Consider the following 26541-nt stretch of genomic DNA (forward strand, 5'->3'; position numbering starts at 1 on the left):
ATTGAGTTACTATGTATCAGAGGTACCAAATATATCACTAACTAAAATAGTCTCTGCTCTCAAGGGAATGATGATCAAAGAGGAAGAGGAGACTAAGCAGGCAGTTTCAACAACATGTGATGCACATGTGTTTTAGAGAAACACAGGAACATTAGGGAGCCCAGACAAAGCTTGTGAGCTGAGAAAACCTCCTACATGAGGGAAGCACATTCGAGGGGAACACTGCTTACAGCAGAGATGATGTGTGTGCAGAGCCTCAGAGGTGAGAGAGCATACAGGGCATTTAGGAAACAAGATTGAGTAGGGTGGGAATCAGGTTTTAGCAGGAGAAAAGCTGGTGCAGTGGCCTGTGTCCCCAGGAAGACCTCATTGGCCGCAGTAAAATGATAGACACCCCCCAGGTTGGCAGAGAAGCTTTCGAGGAGTGCCATGGTGAAGCTGAGGTTTGGCATCAGCCTCTGGAACAAAGTGAAGAGGTCCACAGATCAGGGCTGAGCTGATCGGGAGGTGCTGGGCCTCTCTGCGGGGCTCCTCGACCTCATCGTTTTCTCCATTTCTCTTCCCAGCAACAAGCCAATCTGATCCCAGGGTTGAACCTCAGTGCACTTGGCATCTTTTCAACAGGACTGTCTGTGCTGCCTCCACCAGCAGGGCCCCGCGGAGTGCCCCCCACTGTCCCCTACCATCCCTTCGCCGTAAGTAGCTCAGCATCCGAGAGTCGCTTTGCTGTGGCAGCTCTGCTGTGTTGAGTGACGGCTAAAGCTTGCGTTTGCAGGCTGCCTTCGTGAGCGACCGAAAGAGCTCCTGTGTGTAGAGCAAATTGATATCAAACCAAGTGCTAGACATGCTCTTAAGCCTGGCATGTGCTGCGTTTATAAGAGACAAAACTGCTAGAGTATCATTAAGTACAAGTCTCTAGAAAACTGGTTAGTTAGCTGAAATAATATTCCTGAATGTTATTTATTACACTACTAGTTTACCTGATGATTATTGATTATTTCTACCTATGCCTACAATTCACATAAATTATATTTTATTAAAAAGTCTTCAGAGGAGCCTGGACATGGTGGCAGAAGCCTTTAATCCCAGCACTCGGGAGACAGAGGTAGGAGGATCGATGTGAGTTCAAGGCCACCCTGAGACTCCATAGTGAATTCCAGGTCAGCCTGAGCTAGAGTGAGATCCAGCCTTGGAACTCTCCCCCCCCCCCCCACACACCACCAAAAATGAAGTCTTTAAAGGAAAATACTACATAATGCTTGTGTTTAAACAGCACACTGACTAGTATTTAATAGATTATCAATAAGTATTGTTTGCATCGTTGTTGACAGCAAGACAAGAAATGTGAATGCCGTTTTCCACTTGTTCTCATTCACAAACATTAAGGATTAGCATACTACCAAGTAGAGGACACTCCTTGATTTTCTTTCCCTTTCCTGAATTCTTCTCTAAACACATAGCTTAAAGCAGACCTTCTTTCCCAGTGTCTGTTCTGATCCAGTGAAAAGAATCAGGTGCATAAGTGAACATTACCATTCAGGAGCAGGTGGTTTCTGGTGTCGACGTTGTATTTGTGAGCGCACTTTGGCTTGTCTGTAGAGATATAGGATGAACCCTCTGAGCTGCTGTGTCCACATGAGTATCATACATCCTCAGTCACACACACGCTTGCCTTCTGCAAGCTTGTTCATAGACAGCTCTTCTGAGCTCCCCCATACCATCTCTTTAAGATTCAGTTTTCCTTAAAGTGCAGGATGGAGCTGTGTGTGTGTAGGTGTATGTAGGACTTGAAGATGTGGTAGAAGGAATTGTGTTGGGTGGGGAGGCTGTTCCTACACTTTCGCTGTCAGTTATAGGAATGACCAGCTCAGTATAATTGAAAGTCACTGAAGCGTTTCCTGGGAGAGAAGCTGTACAGAGGGCCCCACAGAAGATAAACTCAAAAGCTGGGCCACTCTCACAATCTGGGTAACACAAGTGAGGAAAAGGCATATTAAAATAGGCCTCTAGGGGCTGAGGAGATGTTCAGTGGGCAAGGGCACTGGCCTGTGCAAGCAGAAATAGCTGAGTTCTGTCCTCGGCATCCACATTTAAAAAAAAAAAAAAAGGAGAAAGTGGGGGGGGGAGGAATTAACATGGGATTTTTTTTTATAATCATGGAAGACACTAATAAAAATTTTAAAAAAATAAAAAATAAAAAAAAAACGCAGGGTGTGACTGTACACGCCTGTCACCCCAGCAGTGATGGGGGCACAGGCACAAGGGTCACTGTGGTTCCCTGGTCAATCTAAATGAGGGCGATGGGAATAGCTCACTGGGTAGTGGTATAACTCGGTGACCCTGGGTTTGATCCCAGCCCTGTAATTAATTAATTATATAGGGCTTGACAAACTCACCAGCTTGAAAGCAAAATAAGGCTTTATTAGAACATGATGACAATGATTTATTTATATTCTATTACTGCTTTGCCTTTACAATGGAAGACTTGAGTAGATACGATAGAGACCCTGTGACCAAAAATATTTACTATTTGGTTCTTTGCAGAAATTTTTTGATGGCCTCTGAAATAAAACCAAGAGCGAGCTAGAGAGATGGCTTAGAGATTAAGGTGCTTGCCTAGGAAGCCTAAGAACGCATGTTTGAATCTGTAGGTCCCATGTAGCCAGATGCACAGTGATGCGAACATGCAGTGTTACACATGCACACAAGTGGTGCACATGTCTGGAATTCGTTCACAGAGGCTGAACGGCCCTAGCACACTCATTCTCTCCCTCTCTCTCCCTCTCTGCCTCTTTCTCTGTCTCTCAATAAATAACTAAATATAAACATGAGAAATTGGCTTGCGACAAGTGTTTTCTAAACCTGAAGATGGTTTTTGCCAGTCAGAAAACTTCTTTTACAGCTACAATTTTCAGTAAAATACTAGATTAACCATTTTACTAAAATAATTAGTTCTTTTTCTTTATAAGTTTTAACTAAGCAGGCGTAGAATCTGTGCCTGTCTCATAGTCCCAGCCACTTGGTAAGGTGAGTCAGGAAACTTGTTTTCCCCAATTAAAAAAAAAAAAAAACAGGGGCTGCAGAGATGGCACTTGGTTAAGGCACTTGCCTGTGAAGCCTAAGGACCCAGGTTTGATTCCCTACATAAAATCAGATTCATGAGGTGGCACATGCATCTGGCATTTGTTTACAATGGCAGGAGGCCCTGGTGTACCCATTCTCGTTCTCTTTCTCTCTCCCTCCATCTCTCTCTCTGTCTGTCTCAAATAAAATATTTTTTTAAAAATATTCTCTTTTGAGACAAGGTCTGGCAATATATAGTCCAAATTGGCCTCAAACTCAAGAAAAGGTGTCAAACTGTGTTAGATTCCCAATGCTGGGATTGCAGGCATGTGACATATGCCTAGATCAAGTTCCCTCCTTAAACTAGAAGCTGTGTGGTTCTGATCTTGATTGATGGGTCAAGATTTGATTCTGATTGGAAGCACAGTCAGTTGCCCTGACTCTGAAACGCTATGGCTTCTATGGACATCAGCCTAGCACATCCTCAGCTGCAGTGTTAGTTTGGGTTATAAAAGTAATGTGCATAATATTTAAGAAATAGGGCTGGAGAGGTGGCTTGGGAGTTAAGGTACTTGCCTGTGAAGCCTAAGCACCCATGTTCAATCTATCTGCAGATCCCGCTTAAGCCAGACACACAAAAGCGAGACAAGCTGAAGGTCACACTTGCATACTAGGTGGCCCAACCACCTGCAGTTCGATTACAGTGGCTGAGGCCCTGGCACGCCAATTCTCTCTCTCTCCCTAAAAAATATAAAATAAAATAAAAAATATTTAAGAAATCAATAATTAAAATGTAGGGTTGGAGAGATGCCTTAGCAGTTAAGGCGCTTGCCTGCAAAGCCAAAGGACCCAGGTTCCATTCCCCAGGACCTGCATAAGCCAGATTCACAAGGTGGCACATGTATCTGGAGTTGGTTAGCAACAAACCCTGGCAGGCTCATTCTCTTTCTCTTCCTCTCTCCCTCCCAAATAAAAATAAAAATATTTTTAAAATTAAAACAAAAAGATGCAGAAAATGATTTTTAAAAAATAATTAAGCTGGGTGTGGTGGCACACGCCTTTAATCCCAGCACTTGGGAGGCAGAGGTAGGAGGATCGCTGTGAGTTCGAGGCCACCCTGAGACACCATAGTGAATTCCAGGTCAGCCTGGACTAGAGTGAGACCCTATCTCAAAAAAGCAAAACAAAAAAAAGAAAAAAATTAAAATGTAGAAAGTACAACTTTTGTCCTTGATGTAGAGACAAGCAGTATTTCCACATACATGTATACTTATATACTATAAACATTCATAATATGTATAGTACTCATTCCTAATTTCAATTGATTTCTTCTGTTATTTAATTTTTATTAAAATATTTTATTGGGCTGGGGAGATGGCTTAGTGGTTAAGGCGCTTGCCTGCAAGGCCAAAGAACCTCGGTTCAATTATTCAGGACCCATGTATGCTAGATGCACAAGGGAGCACATGCAGCTGGAGTTCATTTACAGTGGTTATAGGCCCTGGCAGGCCCATTTTCTCTCTCTGCCTCTCTCTTAAATAAATAAGCAAAATATAAAATATTTTTCTTTCTTTGAGAGAGAGCAGCAGAGAGAGAAAATGGGTGCTCCAGGGCCTCTACCCACTGTAAATGAACTCCAGGTTGCATGTTCCACATTGCGTATCTGGCTTTATGTGGGTACTGGGGAATTGATCCTGGGTCCTTTGTCTTTTCCAGAAGGCATCTTAACTGCTAAGCCATCTTTCCAGCCCCTCTTTCTTCTCCTTTAATGTCATTATGTTTTCTGTAATGTTTTTTGTTTGTTTGTTTGCTTTATTTTTGTTTTTTATTTTCTTGGTTTTTCAAGGTACAGTCTCACTCTAGCTCAGGCAGACCTGGAATTAACCATGTAGTCTCAGGGTGACCTCGAACTCATACCTCTGCCTCCTGAGTGCTGGGATTAAAAGCATGTGCCACCACACCCAGCTTTGATTTTTCTATTTTAATTGACAACTTCCATAACCCCATGGTAATTCCCTCCCTCCCCCAACTTCCCCTTTGAAACTCCACTCTCCATCATATCCCCTCCCCCCTCAATCAGTCTCTCTTTTATTTTGATGTCATGATTTTTTTCCTCCTATTATGATGGTCTTGTGTAGGTAGTGTCAGGCACTGTGAGGTCATGGATATCCAGCATTTTGTGTCTGGAAGAGCACGTTATAAGGAGTTCTACCCTTCTTTTGGCTCTTATATTCTTTCCACCACCTCTTCTGCAATGGACCCTGAGCCTCGGAAGGTATGGTAGAGATATTTCAGTGCTGAGCACTCCTCTGTCACTTCTTCTAAGCACCATGGTGCCTTCTGAGTCATCCCAAGGTCACTGCCATCTGTAAAAGAGAAGGTTCTCTAACCAAAAGTGAGAGTAGCATTGATATAAGGGTATAAACATTAAGAGAAGTGCTTACTGGGAAGTTTGGTGAGCATAGTATATACATTTAGCCAGACAGCAGCAGACGTTACACCCCTAGGGCTCATAACTACCCCTGTTGTGGGTTTTTAGTATCAGGGATGTATTCCCTCCCATGGAGTGGGCCTCTGGTCAAATTAGAGGGCAGTTGGTTTCCCCCATAACAGATGTCCAACTCTTGCACCCATTGGCTTATTTGGCCTGGCTGGCCAAATATAAGGCTCTCAGTGTCCACTGTTGAGTATCTTCACTGGTGACTTCTCTCTCTCCCATTGAACTGCATGCAGAATGGCTTCTTCCAGCTTTCTGTCCGCTGGTCTACATGGAGGAGGTTTTCAGCTCAGCTCCAGCAGGATTTCTCAGTGTCCTTGCAGCCCAAGTATGTGGAGTCTTCAGCAATAGGGTCTTACATCGATTTCTGGTGGGAAACCAAGGGCCTCGGCAATGGCCTATTATGTTCTGGGGGCATCAGGGACCTCCCTGGCCAACAACTCACTGGAAGGTATCCCATCCCTGGCACTGAAAACTTTTTAGCAACAATCTATGGCTCATGAGTGTCCATTGTCCAAAAAAGTAGGTTTCCATATGATTTATTTATATCCTCTTAGATTTTGAATAGTCGTCCCTCCACCTTTCCTTTACTCAATCTCTTCCCCTGACCTCACTTAGGCCTTTTCACCCCCATTAATCTGCTCTTCTACTTACATATATGCAATACAATCCTATTAAGTCCCTCCTCCCTCCCTTTCTATTCCCTTTATATCTCTTTTCTAACTTACTGGCTTCTGCTACTGAGTTTTCTTCCTACTCACACAGAATCCCAATCATCTGTAGCTAGGATCCACATATGAGAGAGAACATGTGGCACTTGGCGTTCTGGGGCTGGGTTACCTCACTTAGTATAATCCTTTCCAGGTCCATCCATTTTCCTGTAAATTTCATAACTTCATTTTTCTTTACTAATGTGTAGAACTCCATTGTGTAAATGTTCCACACCTTCATTATCCACTCATCAGTTGAGTGACATCTAGGCTGGTTCCATTTCCCACCTATTGTAATTAGAGTGGCAATAACATGGTTGAGCAAGTGTCTCTAAGGTAGTGAGACGAGTCCTTAGGATATATTCCTAGGAGTGGTATAGCTGGGTCAGATAGTAGATCTATTTTTAGCTGTCTCAGGAACCTCCACACTGATTTTTCACAATGTCTGACCAGATTGCATTCCCACCAACAGGGTTCTTCTTTTTCCGCATCCTCACCAGCATTTATGGTCATTTGTTTTCATGATGGTAGCCATTCTGACAGGAGTGAGATGGAATCTCAACATAGTTTTAATCTGAACTTAATGTGCATGAATAGGGATGTAGAACTCTTTTTTAGATAGGTATATGCCACTGTATTTTTTCTTTTGTGAACACTCTATTTAGTTCCTTAGCCCTTTTTTTTTTTTTTTTTTTTTTTTTTTTGGTTTTTCGAGGTAGGGTCTCACTCTGGTCCAGGCTGACCTGGAATTAACTCTGTCATCTCAGGGTGGTCTTGAACTCATGGCAATCCTCCTACCTCTGCCTCCCAAGTGCTGGGATTAAAGGCGTGCGCCACCACGCCTGGCCTTAGACCATTTTTAATTGGGTTATTTGATTTCTTATTATTTAATTTTTTGAGTTCTTTATATATCCTAGATATTAATCCTCTATCATATGTATAGCTGGCAAAATTTTTCTACCATTCTGTAGGTTGCCTCTTTGCTCTATTCAGTGTCATTTTCTTTGTTTTTATTGACAGTGTCTTTTGCCATACAAAAGCTTTGTAATTTCATGAGGTCCCAGGGTTAATCTGTGCTTTTATTGCCTGAGCAATTGGTGTTATGTTCAGAAAGTCTTTGCCAAGACCAATATATTGAAGGGCTTCCCCTACTTTTTCCTCTAGTAGTTTCAGAATTTCACATCTGATATTAAGGTCTTTGATATATTTGGACTTAATTCTTGTGCATGGAGAGAGATAAGGATCTATTTTCATCCTTCTATAGATACAATCCTGTTTTCCCAGCACCATTTGCTGAAGAGACTGTCTTTTCTCCAATCAGTATTTTTGGCACCTTTTTTGAGTATCAGATGGCTATAGGGTCCTCTGTTCTGTTCCATTGATCTACATGTCTGATTTTGTGCCAGTACCGTGCTGTTTTTGTTACTATGGCTCTGTGATATAGGTTAAAATCAGGTATGGTGATATCACCAGCCTTATTTTTGTTGCTCAAAATTGTTTTAGATATTCGAGGGGTTTTTTTTGTGTGTGTGCTTCCAAATGAATTTTTGGATTGCTTTTCCTATTTCTATGAAGATTGACATCAGAATTTTGATGGGGATTGCATTAAATTTGTAGATTGCTTTTGATAAAATTGCCATTTTCAAAATATTTATTCCTCTGATCCAAGAACAAGAAATGTCTTTCCATTTCCTAGTGACTTCTGCAATTTCTCGCTTGAGTGTTTTAAAGTTTTCATTGTAGAGATTCTTTACTTCCTTGGTTAGATTTATTCCAAGGTACCTTATTTATTTTTTTGATGTAGTTGTGAATGGGAGTGATTCTGTGATTTCATCCTCTGTGTGTTTGTTGTTAGCATATACTCTGTGTATTTATTTTGTATTCTGCTACATGGCTACACCTACTATAGGTGTTTATCAGCCCTAACAGTTTGCTAGTAGAGTCTTTAGGGTCCTTTATGTATAGAATCATGTCATCTGCAAATAATGATAACTTGATCCCTTCTTCTCCAATTTGTCTCCCATTTATATTTATCTCTTGCCTTATTACTATGGCTAAGACTTCCAGTACTTTATTAAATAAAAGTGGGACAGTGGACACCCTTGTCTTTTTCCTGATTTTAGTGGGAAAACTTCAAGTTTTTTCTCCATTTAGTAATATGTTGGTTGTAGGTTTGTCATAAATAGCCTTTATTATGTTGAGATATGTTTCTTCTATTCCCAGTCTCTGTAGGACTTTTATCATGAAGGGATGTTGTACTTGGTCAAATGCTTTTTCTGCATCTAATGAGATAGATGATCATGTGGTTTTTGTCCTTTAGTCCATTTATATAATGTAGTACATCTATTGATTTGTGTATGTTGAACCATCCCTGAATCTCTGGGATAAAGCCTAATTGGTCAGGGTGCATGATCTTTCTGACATATTCTTATATTCTGTTTGCCAGTATTTTGTTGAGAATTTTTGCATCTGTGTTTGTGAGGGAAATTGGTTTATAATTTTCTTTCTTCCTTTATTTTTTTGTTCTATCTTTGCCTGGTTTTGGTGTCAGGGTGATGCTAGCTTTGTAGAAGAAGTTTGGTAGAATTCCTTCTTTTTCTATTTTATGGAAAAGTTTAAGAAGCAATGGTATGAGTTCTGACGGTCTGGTAAAATTCACAAGTGAATCCATCTGGGCCTAGACTTTTTTTAGTTGGGAGATTTTTTTTTTACTTTGAATAAATAATATTTTTAATATTTTATTTATTTATTTATTTTTATTAGTTTTCTATTCTACAAGTACAGGTAGTTTGGTACCATTATTAGGCTCACCCGTAACCTACCCCCTCCCCATTGGCACCTCCTTGTTGAGGTATATGGGTTGTGCATTGTGGAGTTAGTCCACAGTTATTGGTACGATAAATGTCTCTGTATATCATGACCCAACATGTAGCTATGACATTCTTTCTGACCCCTCTTCCGCAAAATTCCCCTGAGCCATGTTGGGCTCATTTTTGGTCTGCTTCAGTGCTGAGGTGTTGGGGGCCTCTGGGGCTCTGGCTCTCTGATTTGGTAGGAGTTGATTTTTCTCTGTGTTGGTCTCCTTCCCCCTTGCGCTGGTATCTGGTTCATCAGGAAAACATCACCCTTGCTTGTTTCGCCAATTTTCCTTAGTTTCAGCAGGGGCCCTTTTGAGGTATGATGGGGTGGCTCTCTCCTTAGGATCTGCATCTATCTGAAAAAGAGAAGCAGATTCTCCAACAGAGGGTAAATTAGCACCAGGACAAATGAGATAACCCTTCCTTTTTTTTTTTTTTTTTTTTTTTTTTTTTTGGTTTTTCGAGGTAGGGTCTCACTGTAGCCCAGGCTGACCTGGAATTCACTACGGAGTCTCAGGGTGGCCTTGAACTCACAATCCTCCCACCTCTGCCTCCCGAGTGCTGGGATTAAAGGTGTGCGCCACCACGCCCGGCAGCCCTTACTTTTTTAATAGAGAGTTTAATAGGTGTAGGTCCTCTTGTAGCCCATGGTTGATGTTAGCTTAATATTGGAGAGTGGGCTTATGTTTGGATATGGTTCTGACTTGTTTCCCAGCTCCAGCTATCTCCATACTTGTTATAGGTTTATTTAAGTGGTTAATCTCATCTTGATTTCATTTAGGTAGGTCATATAAATCAAGGAAATAATCCATTGGAGTATATGTTCTTATAGTATGTCCCTGTAATTTTTTTAAATTTCTCTGTTATCTGTTGTGATTTTTTTTTTATCTCTAGTTTATTAATTTGTATCTCTTGTCTCTTTTGGTCAGATTTGCTAAGAGTTTATCAATCTTGTTTATCTTTTCAAAGAATCAACTCTTTATTTCATTCATTCTTTGGATTGTTTATTTTTCAATTTCATTATTTTCTGTCCTTATCTTTATTATTTCTTCCCATCTACTGATTTTTGGTGTGCCTTGTCCTTCTTTTTCCAAGGCTTTAAGGTGAAGCATTAAGTTGTTTACTTGCGACCTTTCTAATTTCTTTTTTTTTTAATTTTTTTTAAATTTTTATTTATTTATTTGAGAGCAACAGACAGAGAGAGAAAGAGGCAGATAGAGAGCAAGAATGGATATGCCAGGGCCTCCAGCCACTGAAAACAAACTCCAGATGCGTGCACCACCTTGTGCATCTGGCTAATGTGGGTCTTGGGGAATCGAGCCTCGAACCAGGGTCTTTAGGCTTCACAGGCAAGCACTTAACCACTAAGCCATCTCTCCAGCCCTTCAGTCTAGAATTTTAAACTAAAAAAATTAAAAAGCCACACAGAGACTCAAATATGCCCCCATGAAGAGAACTCCATATGTGTGCGCCCCATTGTGCATCTGGCTAATGTGGGTCCTGGAGAGTTGAGCCTCGAACCAGGGTCCTTAGGCTTCACAGGCAAGTGCTTAACCGCTAAGCCATCTCTCCAGCCCCCTCTAATTTCTTAATATAGGCACTTAAAGGTATAAATTTCCCTCTTAGGAATGCCTTTATTGTGTCCCAAAGGTTTTGGTGTGTTATGTTCTCATTATCATTTGACTCTGAATTTTTTGATTTCCTTCTTGATTTCTTCATTGACCCATTCATCATTTAGTAGTGTATTCTTTAGTTTCCATGATTTTGTATATGCTCTATAGCTTTTCTTGCTATTGGTTTGTAGTTTTGATCCCTTTGTGATCTGATCGAGTACAAGGAATTATTTCAATTTTCCTGTATTTGTTAAGATTTCTTTTGTGTCCTAATATATGGTCTATTTTAGAGAATGTTCCACGTGCTGCTGACCAGAATGTGTATTCTGCAGCATTTGGATGAAATGTTCTGTATATTTCTCTTAGGTCCATTTGTTCTATGACCTCATTTAATCCAGATGCATCTCTGTCAATTGATGAGAGTGTGGTGTTAAAGTCGCCTACTACAACTGTGTTTGGTATTATCTATGACCTTAGTTCTAATAGCATTTGTTTGATGAAGTTGGGAGCCCCCATGTTAGGTACATATATGTTTAGGATTATAATGTCCTCCTATTGGAGTGTGACTTTAGTCAATATAAAGTGATCTTCCTTATCTTTCCTAACTAATGTTTGACTGAAGTCTACCTTATCAGATATTAGAACAGCAACCCCTGCTTGTTTTCTAGGCCCGCTTGCTTAAAATGCCGTTTTCCAACCTTTCACCCTAAGATAGTGTCCATCCTTTGTAGAAAGGTGAGTTTCTTGGAGGCAACAAATTGAAGGATCCTGCTGTTTAACCCAGTCTGAAACCTATGTCTTTTGCTTAGGGAATTGAGGCTGTTGATATAAAGAGTTATTATTGAAAGCTGTGTATTTATTTTTACCATTTTTCTTGTTTTGTAGTTCTTCCAGTTCTACCTTTGCTGTCTTGTATTAACTAGTATGTGAATATGGTTTGTTTTTTCCAGGTTTTTTATATGTTTGCTTTTCTTCTCTTCAGCATGGAGGATCATTTCAAGTATTTTCTGTATTGCTGGTTTTGTCTTCAAATATTTCTTTAGCCTGTTTTTGCTGTGGAATGTCCTTATTTCTGCATCTGTTTGAATGGATAGTTTTGTAGGATAAAGTATCTTTGGTTGACAGTAGTTATCTTTTAGAACTTGGAATACATCATTCCATGCCTTCTGGTTTTTAAAGTTTGTGTTGAGTAATCTGCTGTGATCCTGATGGTCTTGGCTTTGTATGTAACTTGATTTTTCTCTCTAACTTCTTGCAATATATTTTCTTTGGTTTGTATGTTTGGTAGTTTAATTATAATATGGCGAGTAGAGGTTCTTTTCAGGTTTTGTCTGGCTGGTGTTCTAAAGGTTTCTTGTATCTGCATTGGTATCTTTTTCCCAATTTGGGGGAAGTTTTCTTCTATGATTTTGTTGGAAACACCTACTATGCCTTTGGAGTGGAATTCTCCTTCTACTATGCCCTGAATTCTTATCTTTGATCTTTTCATAGTGTCCCGAATATCTTGAAATTCCCATTCATACTTTCTTATTAGTTTGTCTTTCTCTTTGTTGGACTGTATTAGATCTGCCATCTGGTTTTCGAGTGTAGATATTCTGTCCTCTCCCTCATCCATTCTACTGGTGAGACTTTCCACAGAGTTTTTCATTTCATTGACTGTGTTCTTCATTGCTGGTGTTTCTAACTGGTCTTTATTATTTCTATTTCCTTATTTACGTCTTGTATTGGCCTCCTTATTTCATTAAATTAATTTCTCGTGTCTTCTTTGATTCCTTTGATTTCCTCTTGGATTTCTTAGAGTATATTTATAACCATTCTTTTGAAATCTTTCTCAGGCATTTCCCCTAAATCAGTCTCACTGGAGGTCATTTCTGATGCATTAATCCTTTTGGTGTATTTATATTTTTTGTGTGTGTTTCTTGTGTTATAATGTACATATTTTTGCATCTTGGATTATTTAATGCTTGGATTTTCTAATTATCTTCAGTATTACTAGATATATCAATCAATCTGATGTTATATATCTTCAGGGTAGGAGCTTGAGGTGCTAGGTGTGGCTCTTAAGATTCTCAAAATAACCACAAAAGTGACCCTATGGCCTGCTATGAGAGTATTCAGATAGCCTGAGTGGAACAAAATATAGGCAGATGCTAAAACTTAAACAATATACACATTCAATGCAAAACAGCACCGATTATTTACACAAGAGTAAATACTATGATAACCAGATCCTCTAACAAAGTCACAGCCCCTAAGGATGTGGGTTGCCCCACACCCTTAATCCTGTCAACTAGGAGGCTAAGATTTCTGGTCTGTAGAGGGGTCCAAGCTTGTGACTAAGTGAGACCCTTCCCTATAGAATGACAGAAGAGGAAACAAAGGCACTATAAATCAGGAAGCAACAAACGACAATCCCAAATACAGCTTATTTAAGAATGGCAATTAGCACTTCTGATTCAAGCTTATGTGACGGTTACTGCCCTGGTTGGTGTAATCCCAGCTACCTTTTGGGATGGTTTGGGTCTCAATCATGCTGCGCTCCTGCTTAGGTCCCTCTTTGCCACACTGTGGGCTCAGGTTGGGCTGGCTGGGTGGCTCCTCTGATTGCTGTGCTGGGTGCTTTGTAGGTGAGCTCCCTTCCCCAGGCCTCTGGTACTTGCTGGTGCTTGCACTGGTGGTTGGGGAGGGGAGTCTGGAGGGTGGCTGAAGTTCTCCCACTGGTCCTCACGAGCCCCTCTTCCAGGCCAAACCTTGTGGCTGTGGCCATGCGGACCTGGTGCCACCAGTGCCGGAGCCACTCCTGCCTGCTTTTGTGCGCGCTGAACACTCTGAGTCTCTCCTGTTTCTCTGCTGCAGTTGATAATTTCTTATGTACCTCACTTTTTAGTAGAAGAGTGTATTTTCTGGGTTTTGTTTTGCCTCTTTCTTCCCTAGGCTCCTTTGGCATGGTTCCTATGCCACCATCTTAACTGGAAGTTTCTGTGGTGCTTTTTTTTTTAAAGTAGGGTCTCACTCCAACTCATGCTGACCTGGAATTCACAATGTAGTCTCAGGGTGGCCTTGAACTCATGGCAGTCCTCCCACCTCTGCCTCCTAAGTGCTGGGATTTAAAGCATGCGCCACCACACCCAGCTGATGTCATCATGTTTTAACCTTCTTATTATACAGGTCTTGTGTAGATGGTGTCAGCCACTGTGAGGTCATGAATACTACAGTCCCTTTTTGTCTAGAATACAGCATTATAAGGCACTCCTCCCCTTCTTTTGGCTCTTAAATCTTTCTGCCCCCTCTTCAATGGTCCCCAAATCTTGGAGGATGTGATAGAGATGTGACAGTGATGAACACTCCCCTGTCACTTAGCACAATGGTAAGTTTTGAGTCACCCCACTGAGTCACCACCATCTGAAATGAGAAGCTTCTCCAACCAAAAGTGAGAGTAACATTAATACATGGGCATGCACACAAGTGTTTAGAGGGTTGTTTGGTGGACTTAATATAGGCATTTACCAAGCCAACAGTAGTAGTTTCCCCCCTAGGGCTTATAACCTCCTCAGCCATAGGCTTTGAACTAGGCTTTCAATACCAGTCACGATATCCCTGCCCTTGAGCAGGCCTCATGTTCATTGTTCATTCAGTTGGTTTCCCCTGTAATAGACATGCTACCATTGCACCAGTTTGTACATTTGGCCTGGCTGACCACTGTGAGGTTTTCAAGGTCCACTGCTGGTTAAGAACATTGAAGACTTTTCTCTCCCAGAAGGTTGCATAAGTCTGTGCACCATGCTGACATCTAGTCAATAGGGAGGAGGCTTCCAGCTCAGCTCCAGCTTGATTTCCCAGTGGCCTTGCATGTGGAATCTTTAGCAACAGGGTCCTGCCATCTAGTTCTCATGGGAAACCAGTAGCCTTGGCAATAACCTGCAGTGTTTTGGGGGCATCAGGGGCCCCCCTGACCAATAACTCACTGAATGGTATCCCACCCCTGACATTGAAACTTTCTTTTTTCCTTTTTAATTTTCCGAGGTAGGATCTTGCTGTAGCTCAGACTGACCTGGAGTTCACTATTGTAGTCTCAGGGTGGCCTTGAACTCACAGCAATCCTCCTACCTCTGCCTCCCAAGTGCTGGGATGAAAGGCGTGCGCCACCACAACCAGCTGTGAAAATTTCTTATAACAACCTTTGGTTTCTGGGCATAGCATTATCCACCCCTACAGAGTACTTCTGTCCAGACTGTATGTGTCACACACACACACATTCCCCTCTCTCTCTCTTAGTATGTATCTTATTGTCTAGCAAAGAACTAAATTTTTATAGGGCTTATTCATATCTTTAATTTTTATTAACCCTCCTCCTCCTCTCCTCCATCCCTTCCCCTGACTTAGGTCATTTTCTCTCCAGCGTTCTGTCCCTCTCCTTACATCTCCACTGTGCCCTCCCTCGTGGCCAACTTGTCATTTCTTGTCCTGTGCTATATAATTTTAAATACATTTAAATATATTATGAACAAATTATTATATGACATCAAGTGTAAAAGTTTCATTTCAGCCTTCCTTCTTTTATCTGAATTTTACCCAACTCCCTGGAATTATGGTACGATTATGTGTACAAGTTTCAAAGGTATGTTTTCTCTCAGCACTCAGGAGGCAGAGGTAGGATCGTCATGAGTTTGAAGCCAGCCTGGCTATAGAGTGAATTCCAAATCAGTCTGGGCTAAAGTAAGACCCTGTCTCAAAAAAACAATTAAAAAACATCTTTTCTCAGCATAGGTAGTCATATTATTCAAAGATATAAATGGAATCATGCTATTCATAACAAATTGCAAGTGCTGGAGGGCTTTTTTTGGGGGGAGGGGGCTTTTGTTTTCTTTACTTACTGTGGACATCTCTGCATAGTCAGGCCTAATTTCCTTTATGGCAAATAATTGTCAGTTGTGTAAATTGTAAGCACTCTCAAAATGAATATCTGTACTTGTTTTGCTTGTTTTAATTTTTTTTTTTTTAATTTGAGACAGGGAAAGGGTGAGAGAAAGAAGGAGTGAGTGCATCAGGGCCTCCAGCCACTACAAACAAACTCCAGACACATGCACCACCTGTGCATCTGGCTTATGTGGGACCTGGAGAGTCAAACCTGGGTCCTTAGGCTTAGCAGGAAAGTGCTTTAACTGCTAAACCACCTCTGCAGCCCATATTGTGTTTTGTTTTGAGACGTCTCACATTGTAGACTAGGCTGGCCTGGAATTTACTAGGTAGCCTAGACTGACCTTGAACTCCTGATAGTCCTCCTTCCTCAGCTTCCCAAGTGCTGGGAGTACAGGTGTGAGATGAATAAGCATAATTCTTGTGCAAGTGTGGGATTGTATCTGAAAGTCTTAAATCCAGAAGTATAGCAGAAAAGGATATATGCATCTTAAATATTCACAAATTTCCCTCAAATCAAATTCATTTGGAAATTTTAAGCATTAAGACATGACATTTGGGAGGCTGGAAAGATGGCTCAGTGGTTAAGATGCTTGCCTGCAAAACCAAAGGACCCAGGTTTGATTCCCCAGTACCCACATAATAATAGATACATAAGGTGGTGCATTCATCTGGAATTTATTTGCATTGGCTAGAAGCCCTGGAGTGAACATTCTCTTTTCTCTCTCTCAAATAAACAAAATATAAAAAAATGTGTAATTTTGGGCCCATCAACATGCCATCATGAATGATGGAGGGCAAAAATAAATAAAGTGACATCCAAATAGAAGAGAGGGGGCTGGAGAGATGGCTTAGTAGTTAAGTGCTTGCCTGTGAAGCCTAAGGACCCCGGTTTGAGGCTTGATTCCCCAGGACCCACGGTAGCCAGATGCACAAGGGGGCGCACGCATCTGGAGTTTGTTTGCAGTGGCCTGAGGCCCTGGCATGCCCATTCTCTCTCTCTCTCTCTCTCTCTCTCTCTCTCTCTCTCTCTCTCTGCCTCTTTATCTCTCTGTCACTCTCAAATAAATAAATAATTTAAAAAATTTTAAAAAAAGTAGAAGAGAGTGCTGGGCATGATGGCACAAGGTGTGCTATTTGACTATATGGCTTTACATGGGTACTGGGGACTTGAACCTAGGCTGTTAGGCTTTGCAGGCAAACACTTTAACTGCTGACCCATCTCTCTAGCCCAGTAAAAATCTTTTAAGCTGGGCATGGTGTCACACACCTTTAATCCCAGCATTTGGGAGGCAGAGGTAATAGGATCGCCATGAATTCAAGGGCAGCCTGAGACTGCATTGTGAATTCCTGGTCAGCCTGGGCCAGAGCAAGACCCTACCTCAACAAACAAAACAACAACAACAAAAATATATAAGAGAGGAATGAGTTGGAAAGAAGGTGTCCACTGGTAGGAGGTGAGAGAGTAGAGCAAAAAGGTTAATTAAGGTGATTTTTATCAAAACATACTATGTACATGTATGAAAATTGTTAACAAGTTTTTTTTACAAAAGCAATTCAGGACTAGGGAGATAGCTTAGAGGTTAAACACACTTGCTTGCAAAGCCTGTTGGCCCAGATTTGATTCCCCAGTACCCATGTAAAGCTAGATGTACAGAGTGGTATACGCCTCTGAGCTTTGTTTATAGCAGCAAGAGGGCCTGGCATACCTATTCTCACTCTTACTATCTGTCTTTCTTTCTGTTTATTCACACATGAAAATAAAGACATTAAAAAATAAGCCAGGTGTGGTGGCTCACGCCTTTAATCCCAGCACTCAGGCGGCAGATATGAGGATCACTGTGAGTTTGAGGCCACCCTGAGACTACATAGTGAATTCCAGGTCAGCCTGGACTAGAGTGAGACCCTACCTCAAAAAAGCAAAAAACAAAACAAAACAAAAATAAAAATAAAGCAATTCATTGCTTAATATTGGAACTCTCAATGACATTTCATTTCTTTTACACATTTTCTCTAGTTTCTAAGCTCAAAACAATAATGTACAGGGCTGGAGAGATGGCTTAGCAGTTAAGCGCTTGCCTGTGAAGCCCAAGGGCCCCAGTTTGAGGCTCGATTCCCCAGGACCCACGTTAGCCAGATGCACAAGGGGGTGAACGCATCTGGAGTTTGTTTGCAGTGGCTGGAAGCCCTGGCATTCCCATTCTCTCTCTCTCTCTCTCTCTCTCTCTCTCTCTCTCTCTCTCTCTCTCTGCCTTCTCCTCTCTGTCGCTCTCAAATAAATAAATAAAAACAAACAAATTTATGAAAAATAATAATGTACAGATAGCATATGCTTAATTAAAATAATATATAGGGTGGGGGGGGGATAGCTCAGGAGTTAAAAAGGAGCTTACGTGCAAAACCTGATGGCCCAGGTTAGGTTTTCATAAAGCCTGATACAGCGTCGCACATGCATCTGGAGTTCCTTTGCCGTGGCATGAAGCCCTGGTGTGCCTACCCCACCCCCCACTCAAGTACATTCATTTTCTTATTTTGAGGTAGGGTCTTACTGTAGCCCAGTAACCTGGAAGTCATTCTGTAGTCCTAAACTGGCCTCATACTTACAGTGATCCTCCTACCTCTGACCCCCACATACTGGAATTAAAGGTATGCACCTCCATGCCCAGCTCTTTTTTCTTTTTCATTTATTTACTTTTTTTTTTTTTTTTTTTAGGTAGGGTTTTGCTCTAGCCCGGGTTGACCTGGAATTCACTGTGCAGTGTCAGGGCGGCCTTGAACTCATGGCGATCCTCCTACTTCTGCCTCCCAAGGGCTGGGATTAAAGGCATGTGCCACCATGCCCAGCTTAAAAGATTTTTATTGGGCTAGAGAGATGGGTTAGCCTACAAAGCCTAACAACCCAGGTTCAAGTCCCCAGTACCCATGTAAAGGCAGATACACAAACAGCGCATGCATCTGGAATTCATTTCCAGTGGTTGGAGGCCCTGGCACACCCATTCTGTCTCTCTTCTCTCTGTCTGCTTGCAAATAAACAAAAATATTTTATTTTTGAAAAAAATATTTTTAAATACATTTTTGGGGCTGGAGAAATGGCTTAGTGGTTGAAGCACTTGCCTGAAAAGCCAAAGGTCCCAGGTTCAATTCCCCAGGACTCACATAGGCCGCATGTACCAGGTAGCATATGCATCTGGAGTTCATTTGCAAAGGTTAAAGTCTCTGGGACACCCATTCTCTCTCACTCTCTCAAATAAATAAATACGTTTTTACAAAATTAAAATAAAATACTTTATCTACTTATTTGCAAGCAGAAAGACAGAGAGAATAGGCATGCCAAGACCTCCTGCCACCACAAAGGAACTCCGGACATATGTACCACTTTGTGCATCTGGCTTTACGTGGGTACTGGGGAATGGAACTCAGGCTGTCAGGTTTTGCAAGCAAGTGCCTTAACCTCTGAGCCATCTCTCTAGCCTGAATACATTTTTTTTTTAGGACAAATTGGATTTCTTTTTTTTTTTCTATTTTTTTAAATTTTTATTTATTTATTTGAGAGCAACATACAGAGAGAGAGAATGGGCACACCAGGACCTCCAGCCACTGCAAACAAACTCCAAACATGTGTGCCCCCTTGTGCACCTGGCTAACGTGGGTCCTGGGGAATTGAGCCTCCAACCAGGGTCCTTAGGCTTTACAGGCAAGCGCTTAACCACTAAGCCATCTCTCCAGCCCCCCGAATACATGTTTAAAAACAAAATAGTATACATAAAATAACAGGCATGATCACACCAGTAATCTCAGCACTTTGGAGGCTAAGACAGGAGGAGTACCAAGAGTTCCAGGCTAGCCTGGGCTACATAGTAAGACACTGCCTCAAAAAAAAGTTAAAACTTTAAAGATATTTTCTTTATGGGTTTTGGTCTTTAATGTCACATTAAGGAAAATGTCTTCTACCTAAGATTTTAAAACTATTCTCCTTATATTAATTTTTGTTGGTTTTGTTGGGGTCATTTATATCTATATTTTATAGGAAATTTATCTCAATAGAGATCTAACTTTTATTTTTTTCCAAGTAGATAGCCAATTTCCCAAAGTCATTTATTGAATAGCATGCCATTTTTTCATTCAACTTGAAATGCCAGGTTTTGTTTTTCGGGTTTTTTTTGTGTTTTTTTTTTTTTTGTTGTTGTTGGAGACAGGGACTCATGAAAGTCGAGCTGGCCTCAGACTTGTCGCTGGAGCTCCCGATCCTCCCGGCCCTGCCTTCCCGTGCTCACGTCCAGGTGTGCTCTCCCACAGCTGGGTCTGACTTTGCCGTATGCCAACTCCTGCTTCCATCATGTTTATGGACTTGAACCCATTCCATTGAGCCTGACTGCAGAGCGGGACTTCTGACGATCATCTTTGATATTGTCACAAAAAGCTCATTGTTTTCTCAGAATGATATCAGAAGAAGGCCAACTTTTCTTGAGAAACTGAAAGATGATATAAGAATTTCCTATTTTTCAGGCTAGGGAGATTGTTTAGCAGTTAGAGGCACTTGCTTACTCCTTTAAGATATGATAAATCCCATCCATAAAACAACTACTCCTCCCATATTTGGGGCCTTGCACCAGCTGTCAGATGGCTGAAGCCTGCTTTCTTTAGGTCACTTGACAGGCTTGTGAGATAGGGAGTATGTTTTGAAAGATCCTTTCCATTTCAAGCTATAGACTGCCTCACCTTGGGGAGGTACAAAGTATTTCTACCTAGAGGTTCTGATTAAGAAAGACACTTTCTTGTAAATAAAATAAGGTTGTACAAACAATATGGCCCCTAGAAAGACATACCCTTTGAGAGCACCCACTGCACTTGCAATGAACCAGGTCCACAGGCCCTGCATGATCTTGCTTCGCCTGCCTCCCTCTCTCATCCTGGCAAGCTCTAGTTTTCAACATACTGGCCTCCATCTGGGTTTCAGACAGGCTCACCCATCCTGGCTCTGCACCCTGCTCTGCATGCCCACTGTCCAGGGATATGCAGGATCTTGGTCTTCTCTGTGTCTGTCAGTACCAAGAGCTGTCCAAAACCATCATCCAAAGTCACCGCCTTGCCTTTCAACTCTCGTGCTACCTTATCTCAATTCATCCTGTTACCATACCTCTCAGAAGTTAAAACTTAAGTCCCCTGGAAACAGGGACCGTTTCTGTCCTAGTAACTGTGCCATCTGAACAGGGGCTCCCACATGTAGGTGTTCAAAAGCTTTTGAATGAATGATTGAATGAACCGTGACAATACAATCAGATCTAGATCTTTCAGTCCGTTGGTGGATGGGCCACAGAAAGGGCTAATAAATGGTCTCAACTAGTAGAACTAGAGATCTAGACTCAGCCTTCCAATTCTAAAGGCTAACTTGTATAGGCAAAGGTTAGAGACTCAGCTAGAATTGAGCTCCTGATTGCTAAGTGCAAGATTTTTTTTTTTTCCTTCTGACAGTCTTACAGCTGCAACTCATGAATAAACGCAAAGTCCTTTTATCCTTCTGCAGATAATTTAAAAATCTCTCATTCCCAGTGGTAGGTCTAATTTTGAGTGTTTTTGTTAGGAGTATGAGAACCTTGTCTATTCTTAGCCTCACATGAGATTAGGAAGGAAAGGGAAAATCACAATTCAAAGCGATCGTTTCTGTTGTGAAAGCGGAAGGAACAGCGCTGCACTGACTGGAGAGAGCAGGCGCCCATGTCCTCGGTAGAGCTCCGAGCAAAACCTCTGCTGGTATCCAGCCCACCCCACTCACTCTCCACAGCCCAGGACAGGGACCTGCACAGAGAAGGGTCTGAGGCTGATAAACTTCCCAGGATGTCTTCCAGAAAGAGGCGGGGACAAGAGCTAAACCTCTTAGCATACATTCCTTCAAAACTTGAGGTTCCCTGAGACCAGTGATCGTTTAGCACCTTCTTGTGGGCAGAATGTGCCACTGCAGCCTATAAGTCAAAACAAGGCAGGAGCCATTTTCACCAGTGTTGCTGCTACCCAAAACCTTAGGAGCAGCAACTCAGAGGGCTCAGCGCTCTGCCTTTTCTCCCTGAGCTCAGAGAGAGCAGCACTTTTGTTGAGACCCCAAGGAGGCATAAGGTGACGTGTAATCTGGAGCCAGGTCCGGTTGGACAGTCAGGAGAGTCTGGAGAACATGCATACCATCGCGATGTGCCTTCAAGTGAAAGCTAGGTCCCTGAGCCACAAGCTCCAACCATGTCTTTGTATTTAACCATCTTCTGGGTTGGGGAGGGCTGGGATGTGCTGTAGGTTCCAGAGCCGGTCATCTAACGACAATGTCAGTGTTTACTTAGCCCTATGTAAAATGCAGTTAGACTTTTGTTGACTCTAGTGAATGTCTTAGCCATAAAAAAATATGTGAAATCAGACATATTTCTGTCTTTCAGGGCAATTGTGAGGATTAAGACTTTATAGATTCAGGGCTGGAGAGATGGCCTAGCGGTTAAGCGCTTACCTATGAAGCCTAAGGACCCTGGTTCGAGGCTTGATTCCCCATGACCCACTTTAGCCAGATGCACAAGGGGGCACGCGCATCTAGAGTTCATTTGCAGTGGCTGGAGGCCCTGGTGCACCCATTCTTTCTCTCTCTCTCTGCCTGTTTCTCTGTGTCTGTCATTCTCAAATAGACAAATAAAAAATGAACCAAAAAGAAATCATTTAAAAAAGAATTTATAGATTCATAATGCCATAGTACCGTTTGCATTAATAGGTATTCAGTTAAAAGCAGATGTATTTTAAATTTGGATTTTTCCACTAGCTCTGCTTCTTCATCCCATATCTGCTCTTCTGTTCCTCTCCCTGCTCCTCTCCCCACGTTTTTACATATGTTTATTCATCCATTTCTGTCTTCATCTCTCACAGTTTCTCTACTCTGAAGAATCTGTCTTCCCAGGAGCACGTTTGCTTGTTGTGAATAACTTCTGGACTTTGTCCCAGTACTCTGTGTTCCTTGTAATGCACAACTCATAATTCCCCAGAAAATAGGAGTCACTAGCCCTGTCTCTACCCAGAGGCAGGTCAAAGCAGTTAGAGTGAGAGTGGGTGTGTGTGTGCAGTCACGCCCATGCTGAGTTCCTAGGGAGCCCAGAGCAAGGCTCATCTTAGAAGAAGCCACTGTCCAGAGAGCCTCTGTTGACCAGGGGACATCTTGCCAAGCATTCCATGGTCTGAGGGGGGGAGGAGTGGAGCAGAGATAAGAGAGACAAACGTACAAGTGTATAGACACTAGAAAGGGTTTGGTGGAGAAGCAGAACCCCTGTGCTGCATAAGCAAATGTTGTCTCTCTGAGGACAGTGACCATCCCTGGGGGCACTCACTCTCTGAATATTATTCATGTTGCAGACCCATTCTGGATACTTCTCCAGCCTGTACCCACATCACCAATTTGGTCCATTCCCGCATCATCACTATGTAAGTGACCCTCAGTTCACACCATTCTTTATTTTTTTTAATTTTGTTAATTTTTATTTAGTTGAGAGTGGTAGAGAAAGAGTCGGAGAAAGGGAGAATGGGCATGCCAGGGCCTCCAGCCACTGCCAACAAACTCCAGACGCATGCGCCCCCTTGTGCATCTGGCTAACATGGGTCCTGGGGAATCAAGCCTCGAACTGGGGTCCTTAGGCTTCACAGGCAAGTTCTTAACTGCTAAGCCATCTCTCCAGCCCCCATTCTTTTTAAAAATATTTTATTTTTATTCATTTGAGAGAGAGAGAAAGAATGGTTGTGCCAGGACCTCCAGCCACTACAAATGAATTCCAGACACATGTGCCATCTTGTGCATCCTGGCTTATGTGGGTCCTGGGGAATCGAACCTGGGTCTTTTTGTTTTGCAGGCAAGAGCCTTAACCACTAAGACATCTCTCCAGCCCCCCAGCTACCATTCTTCCTGCTCACTGGCTAATGTAACACAGCCTCTGATGAAGGGGCCATGGACTGTTCACAGGATGAATGCTTCCTGCCGTCTGCTGTGGCTTTGGGTCATCCTGGAGCGACACAGCCTAGAGCACAAGTGCCCTGCCCCACACGGAGGGCACAGAGCCTCCTCACTGCGGCCAGTGCTCCACGCCTCACCAGCACACTGGAATCTGAGGCAGGAGGATTGAGAGTTTGAGGCCAGTCTAAGCTATGTAGTAAGACCCTATCTCAAAAAAAAAAAGAAAGAAAGAAAAGAAAAGAAAAAGAAAGCCAAAGCAGAGATATTACTAGGCTAAATAAAAATTTCCAGTGATCTTTATTCAAAGTCTAGCAAATAGGGTCACATCATCCCCACAGAACCTGATAGCAAGGGCTACTAGCAGCCTTCTTTTTCCTCACGGGTCCCTAAGTGGTTTGTCAATCTTTTGGGGGGGGGCAGTCACCATGTGACCAGGTCGGGGCAAGTTTAGTGACCTTGTGAAAATGCTGTTCATGGTGACAAGATGGACAGTACAGCTTTCCCTCCTCCAGCAGAGCACCTCAGGGCACCTGTCCTCGTGCCAACTGTGCTTAGTAACTGTGCTGATTTCTTGAAGACCCAGTAGAAGCACTTATCAGGCCTGTGCTTGCCAGAAAAGCTGCAAACAGACAGCTGCTTGTGTCCAGCAGATTCAGGTGCTCAGGAGGAACTTGCACTCTGCCATTTAGTCAGCCCATGCTCAGCCTCATTCCTCAGGCTTCCTACCTGGATAACAAGGCCTTCCCACATTGGGACTCATAGTAGGTGCCAGGGCCTCCTTGATAACTATTGATAACTATTGAGCCTGTGGCCTTGCCAGTTAGAATGATGTCTTCTGTCTGTCTGACCCTCCAGTATCCAGAGCAGGAGATTGTGAATCTCTTCATCCCAACCCAGGCTGTGGGCGCCATTATTGGGAAGAAAGGGGCACATATCAAACAGCTGGCTCGATTTGCTGGAGCCTCCATCAAGGTAAGGTTCTTCCTGTCGGCTGTCTGCCTCCATGTCCCTCACTCTTCCTACTGACAACTCTTACAACATGCAAAGATAGACTCCCACAGGGTCTACAGAATTTATTTCCAAGACCTTACCTTTCTATTCTCATCCATCATGGTCTTCAACCAATAACTAAGTTAGAAAAACCCAGCCTGATCTCCTTGGATTATCATTGTCCTCTCTTCCCAAGAAGATAAAGAAAGGCTGAAGCTAAGGAAATGGACTCAAGTAGGGTGTGGTGAGTTTGCTTCAGAGACCTTTGAACTATGACAAAATAATTTGAGTGAAAAACTCTGAAAAATATAATAAAATCACAAGTAGGGCTGGAGAGAGATGGCTCAGTGCTTAAGAGCACTTCCTTTGCAAGCACGAGGGCCCGAGGAGGCCTGAGTGACCACTTGAGTTCGAGCCCCAGGACCTGCATAGACAGCTGCTATGACCACATGCACCTGTAACCCCAGTCCCGTAGAGAAACAGAAACGGAGAATCGCTGGAGAAAAAAACGTCAAGCTCTGAGAACACTAAGAGATTCCAGCTCAAATAAGAATGGGTGGAAGAGTGATGGAGCAGGACACCTCACGTTCCACTCCAGCTGGTACAGGCTAGTGCATGGCACCATATACATGCGCATACACCACACGCACACATGCATGCAAGCCAAAACAAATCCTAAGTAAATCAGCTGCTAGTGACACTTGCTTCGAGGCCAGGACTGCGCAGAGGGGCTGGAGAGGGCAAGCCCCTGGGTTTATTGAAATGCTGTGAATGCAGATGTCACTGTCATTAAACCCACATCCTGTCTCCCCTAATGGTCAGAAAAGCTGAAAGGGAAGGATTATTCACCCCTGGTCTTGCTCCAAGCCTGGCTATCAGCTCTGACTCATGGGCAGAATGCTGAGACATCCCAAGCTCCATGAAACCCTTGTGGAAACAGAGTTTCTGTTGTTACGGAAAATAATTTGCTGCCATGAGACAACCCGGAATTCTGAACAAGAAGTCTCATGACTTGGAGAGAGAGAATGCTGACACTTTCTCCTTAAGAAGTGCTGGAATTTCTCCCATAGCAAGTGTGCTGGAGGGAAAAAAACAAAAACAATACATTCTGAGAAGCACAGTGAGCCTGAAAGAATTTTATCTCGCTACACTGTTCCCCTTGGGCCCCATTTATCTCCCCTGGAGACCCACATTTAGACTGAGACTTCTGAGGTGTGGGACCTTGAGACACATGCAAGCCTCTGTGCTAGGGGCTTACCCAGAAAGTCTTTCCCAGAATTCAGCACTGTGGTCTGAGGTGTCACACAGCAGTCACAATGAGACAATCGGAAGTGAAGAGACTTACTTCATCAGCATTCCCCTTGACTTGGCTGAGGAAGTGAGGCACAGTCAGAAGAGGGACATGATCACGGCACCTAAGTGGCAGGACTGGCTCTAGGACACTGAGTGCCCACTGGGGACAACCACAGCAGTGACTCTCCCATTTGCTGTTGCCCAGGAAGAACAGGGCCCAGAGACTTCCAGTGACTTGTCCAGAGCCGCAGAGCTAAAGAATGTGACAGCCAAGGTTTATCCAGGTTCTCCTATGTCTAGTCCATTGTCGTTGCCCCCAGCCCTCATGTCACCTCACTGTTCTTCAGAATCGTTCGCGTCAGATCCTTTAGGCAGACAGAGGAGGCAGGGGAGCAGAGTACACATGCATGTTCACTGGCAGCCCTTTGGCCATCGCTGCACAGAACTCTCATAGCCCTGTGTCCCAGCAAGGTTGAATAGCAGTGTCCCTTTGCTTACAGCCTCTCCGATAGACAAAGATGGCAGGCATGGGTGGTGGTCTTTGCCAGACCAACAACCCTCTCCTCTACTCCCCAGGCCTTGCCTCTCCCAGAGCATTAAAACAAAGAAAGAAACCCATGAATGGCAGGCATTT

The 26541-nt window shown here is 42.8% G+C and overlaps 1 protein-coding gene across 2 annotated transcripts in view; it reads left to right on the top strand.

Moving 5' to 3' along the window:
• Igf2bp2 (insulin like growth factor 2 mRNA binding protein 2) overlaps nucleotides 1-26541 on the top strand; it is a 175006-nt gene that overhangs the window by 137902 nt on the left and 10563 nt on the right. Inside the window, exons 10-12 of one of the 2 annotated variants that reach the window (XM_004654309.3) lie at nucleotides 567-695; nucleotides 23033-23101; nucleotides 24480-24596. In XM_004654309.3, the coding sequence (XP_004654366.1) occupies nucleotides 567-695; nucleotides 23033-23101; nucleotides 24480-24596 (315 nt within the window). The remainder of the gene's footprint in view (nucleotides 1-566; nucleotides 696-23032; nucleotides 23102-24479; nucleotides 24597-26541) is intronic. The other variant, XM_004654310.2, reaches the window with a different exon arrangement.

This window comes from Jaculus jaculus, chromosome 5, assembly GCF_020740685.1.
Source record: "Jaculus jaculus isolate mJacJac1 chromosome 5, mJacJac1.mat.Y.cur, whole genome shotgun sequence".
In the NCBI taxonomy this organism is placed as follows: Eukaryota; Metazoa; Chordata; class Mammalia; order Rodentia; family Dipodidae; genus Jaculus; species Jaculus jaculus.